This window comes from Limulus polyphemus, unplaced genomic scaffold (genome assembly GCF_000517525.1).
Source record: "Limulus polyphemus unplaced genomic scaffold, Limulus_polyphemus-2.1.2 Scaffold372, whole genome shotgun sequence".
NCBI classification, from domain to species: Eukaryota; Metazoa; Arthropoda; class Merostomata; order Xiphosura; family Limulidae; genus Limulus; species Limulus polyphemus.
Genome location: NW_013665982.1, coordinates 560,746 through 565,771, shown reverse-complemented (window position 1 = coordinate 565,771; position 5,026 = coordinate 560,746). Strand labels below are relative to the sequence as shown.

At 32.8% G+C, this 5,026-nt stretch overlaps 1 protein-coding gene across 8 annotated transcripts in view; it reads right to left on the bottom strand.

Annotated features, from left to right (window-relative positions):
• LOC106457777 (tRNA (guanine(26)-N(2))-dimethyltransferase-like) overlaps positions 1-5,026 on the bottom strand; it is a 52,279-nt gene that overhangs the window by 28,605 nt on the left and 18,648 nt on the right. For 5 of the 8 annotated variants that reach the window (XR_002610250.1, XM_022383808.1, XM_013917221.2 and 2 more), the window contains exons 6-7: positions 2,785-2,933; positions 2,243-2,326 (exon numbers count right to left, since the gene is read on the bottom strand). The exons of the other annotated variants lie outside the window; for them this stretch is intronic. Coding sequence is in view for 4 of the 5 variants with exons in the window: in XM_022383808.1 (XP_022239516.1) it covers positions 2,243-2,326; positions 2,785-2,933 (233 nt within the window). In the remaining variant the exon portion in view is untranslated. The remainder of the gene's footprint in view (positions 1-2,242; positions 2,327-2,784; positions 2,934-5,026) is intronic. 8 annotated transcript variants of the gene reach the window in all.

The window sequence follows — 5,026 nt, the reverse complement described above, 5'->3', positions numbered from 1 at the left end:
GTACATTTGCTGTTATGTTAAACTTATATTAAAGTTTTTTTTCATTACCCATTCAAGCCGTCTCCAGCCATTATTAGTCTCAAAGTGGGTTCCTCGTCATCACAAATGGTTATAGTTCTAGTCTGTGTCACAATCACAATTTTCACAAATAGATGGACCACGAGTTTCACCTGCTGTGCATTCATAATGAGCCCACTTATAACAGACTGTACACTGCACCCATTCTTCTCTGGATACAGAATTACTAAACAGGTCTCCACATAGAAGACACTCAGTTTCTTCCATCCGATTTTTCGCTTTTTTCTTGCCTTTATTACCAGCGCTAGCGCCTTTTACGTGACCGCTCTTTTTCGTTTTCTTTTTATCTCTGTCATCTTTTTCAAGCTGGAGTTGTTGTTTTTTTCTGGTGTAGAGGTCAAAATAGCCAAATATCGTTTTTTCCTGGTTATTTTGGTCTTTTGTGGGGATGCCTTCCTGAAGGGTCTTATCATCTCTGGATTCCTCAGCAGGTCTGATGTTTTCTTGTTGATAGGAGGACTATTCATTAGTACGTCTTCACTAGTAGATGATTCTCCAAGTTTTCTGTTGATACTTCATTTGGCAAGGGGCGATCTGTTACGTCGCTGGGTAGAAAATCATCATCTGAAAAAATATGATGGTCAAAAGGATATATGCCGGAAACTTGAAAACCTTTCTTGATATTTTCTGGAGTAAGTGCTCATGTAAGGCTTTGATTTACTAAGGTTGGTATGTCATAAATGCACATTGTTTTTCCAGGATTCTTCTTTAGCCAACTGTCAGCTGCTGCATTATAATACTTCTTGAAAGGCCCGTATATTCTTCTATTCAGGGGCTGTAATCTGTGTGAACAGTGAGGTGGGAACGAGAGAAGATTTATACCATTTTCCACACAAAAATTGATACAATCTAAGCTGATATGTGACTCATGGTTATCAAGGAGAAGAACAATAGGATGATCCTTAGAACATTTGACTGTCTTCACAAAAATGTTCCATGAATTTGAGAAAATTATATTCGATCATCCAACCTGAAGGATATGCTGCACCGATACATCCAGCTGGTCCCCCGTTTAGGAAGTGATCTTTGAAATGGACACGTGGGAAAATAAACATACAAGGAACACTGTTTCCTAATGCATTGACTGCAGGAAGGATTGTCACAAGTGTACCTCTTTCACCTGAGGTTATCAGCCCCACTTGCTTTACACCTTTTTGATTAACTTTGGGGCATGTTGTTACAGCATGTAACAACATGCCCCATATCAACATGGGGTATAACAATGTCTCCATACTAATTCATCGTCAAACAACATAACTCAATTTTATCGTATATTATGAAGTATTAACTATCAAAGTCTACAACTAATAAGAACAGTATCAAAACACAGTATATAAAGAGTAAATAGATATTTCCTAGACCTTTTTTTTTTAGTTTAGGTATGCAAAAACAGCAAATGTACATACATTTTTTATTTCATGACTGATCTTATTCATGCCGCCATTAAAACAAAGCTTGTGCAACACGTGTTCGATGGTCCATGAACTATCGTCGTCTATTAATCTCAAGAAGAGCTAGAGGCACTGTATCAACTTGCCCCTGTAACAACTAGCCCCGGTCTCCCCTACTCACAAATTCTCTAGCAAAACTTTAAGTCTATCCAGAAGTTGATACATGAAAAAGCTACTTAACAAGGAGAAGAGTTTAGTTTTAAATATACATAACAATAAAATTTCCAGGTTGCTCATGCCAATGTCATGCTCTTTTAGAACTAAAGCCATACACATTCAAGCATAAGATGCATGGAAGCCCTGAGCAATTGCCTAATTCTCAGAAAGAAAAAACACCTTTCTAGCTCAAAACATCACAGTGAAGTGACAACTGTCTTTCTTACAAGATATCACACTTAATGACCAATCAGTAGGTAAAAGTCCTGTGTTTAGCAAGAGTAAGGAGAAGCCATGCTATTCACTTGATTAACTCTCTGCATTCATGCAAACAGAAAGAAAAAATCAAAATTTAAAAAAATTTACAAATTAACTAAGGGGTTGTTAACACATAAGACTGTACCATAGGAGTAACAAATATCTTCTTCACCACCATTCATCGACATTTTGGTATGTTAAGAAACTAACAAACTGTTCTTGAAAAAATATATCAAGCACTATTAAAGTTCCAGTTTTATATCTTATACAGTTGAAAACCAAAACAAGTAATACCTTACCCCTTTTCCTTTTCTATACACTTTCCCAAGTATTGAAGATTATATGTTTCACATCCAGAACATAGAAACACCATAGCTAGTTTGCTATAAGAAACATCAAAATAAAATATATTAAGAAATGGTACTATTTTTATTTTCTTAACAACTCGACATTGCTAAAATACTAAACTAGTATGTCAATTATCATGATAATAAGAATTGTAAACAAAAATACTTTAATATGTATTAAACATATTAATTGGTAATAAGTTTCCTCAATTCCAAGTAAAAGTTCTTTCTTATCAACAGTTACGCACAAACCCTTTATTGATATCATAAGTGGACTATTAAGTTTTGTCTTAAAATTTTTCAAATGCAACTAATAAAGACATAAAGGCCCTTCAATGAGTATACTAAGCTGTAACGTAATGAAAATGTAGAAGTATTCAAAATATTGTGTTGTATAAAATGACTGTTAGATGGGTAATCAACAGCCAATGATTGAATGCACAAACATTTCATTTAGTTAAATATAAATGTACATGACCAGAGTTCTAACTCACCTTGTGCTTTGCTTCACTATTGTTGGACTGGTATGGATTTTAACAAAAACTCGCACATAAAAGTCAGCACTAAGGGAAAGCAAGGGAACAATATATCGCCCATAACGATTGGCATGGCTCTCAATGGTTTGTAAAACTATCCGTAGAGCCTGGAACATCAATATTATGAAGAAAACAACTATATACACATAACAAAATGAGGAAATGGATAAAAACCATGCTAGAATAACTGTTCAATATTAAGTCATTTAATTATACTTTGATAAATATTACAAACATCTTGTAGTGAAGATTTTTATTTAGCAAAACAGACCAATATTTTACAAAATCAATTTGAAATATATTCCCAAGTTGATATAAAACAGAATACAAGTCTTTTTAATATTATACAAAGCATACATCTTAAAGTCTTTAAAAACGTTACCTTTGAAACAATAATTATAATTGGTTATTTTCAAAATGGTCCAAATGAAAAATTTCATTCATTGAAAAATGGATACAAAAAAAAACAACTACTAAACAAAAAAAAAAGAGGTTTTTCATATCACTTCACCAGAAAAAATAAAATGATTGATTTAATACACAAACTTATGGATAATTCAAATGATATTTCAAAATTAAAATAACATGGCTTTTTGATATTTGAAAGCTTCACAACTCACAAAGAAAAAGAGAAGAGGTACTTATTGTGTATGTATTATGCTATCAGAAATCTATCTTGCAAATACATTGAGAGAATGGTGCAACCTTGCTGAGAAAATGTTTCATAAAATGTTACACTGGTGTTTAGCTGCCCAAATGTTTTGTAATTATCAAAGAAATAAAATAAGGAGAAAGCAATCAAAATTTATTTTACACTATGGGGAAATTCATAATTTTTGTCAGTTTCATGAATGTACAAAAAATATGTTTTTCATGACCCTATCCTATCACCCACTGAAGCATACACATTAAATGCCACTGGGAAACAGTAAAGAAGTGTTTTTGTCCACAACATTTGATGAAGTTGCTGCTGAAAATGAGAAAAATTGTGAACAACCACTATAATGAATGAAATTTTTTTATATCTATTTATAGATCTATAATCATTCTAAAATAATTACAACAGCTATAGCTAATATGTTTGCTTTAATGATTTTACACTACGATGCTATAGTCTTATATTGTGACCGTCTTATATATACAAGACTAACACATATCTAGTAAATGCTAGAGCATTCATGAAGGAACAGGATATTTCTAGAAGTCAATGACGTGTTACTAGCGTCACGTGACTTTCGCTGTCGTAACAGAATACCAGAAACATTCAGTTGGAAGTGACCAACCTAAAATTTCTGAAAGCAATTTAAAGTCCAAACCGTATTTTACCATCTAAATAAATAAAATATATTCTAAATGCCACTTTTATCCTTACTGATTTTAGTCCTTATTTGTGTAAAATCATATGACACAATGAATTCTCTTGGGGGAAGTGGGGACTGATGCATCCTTTGATTTGAAGTATTTGTGAAACACAAATACTAATTATATTAAAGATTTTCAAGAAGTAAGCTTATATTTCATACATAGTGTGTGGTATAAAGAAAGCAACAGATCAAAGATAGTTATATGATCCATAATACCAAATAAGAGGAGACCAGCTGGAAACCCAATGTATGAGTTAGCTAGATACACATTCAAAGTCTTGACCTTGAAATTAACAGCTATGAATTCTAGAACCAAACAGATGTGATGAATTTGAGAGAAAAAAAAATGCAATTGTTTAGATTAAGCACATGACTAAATGAAGCAGTGTCATAAAAAATGGTTAATGAGACCTCAATGAAAACTAATGAGTGGAATAGCAATTGTGACCAAAATTACATATACTTTACACTTTAAGCCAAGGATATCAGATAACGAACAGATGTTGTTCCATAAAGACCAATTACAAAGTGGATTTTAGTTACAGTTTGATGGAATAGTCCACTTGTACCAATTGAATTAGAAGAAATACTTTTAAAAGTAGATCTACTGGATTTCTTGAAAAATCACAAAAAATTGTGTTTATAATTCCATGTTTCTGGCTAATCTTGCCTTATTCTGGCTCCAGTTGACTGAAGATGGCAGTATTCCAGACTCTCCAAGAAGTTTGCCACACAAACTCCTTGTAAGCATGCTATCTCTGATCTAGTCTAACAGTGTTTCACTTAATGTAATGTTCCATAATGTATAATATCTGAAGAGAGAAAAGCAAAAAACA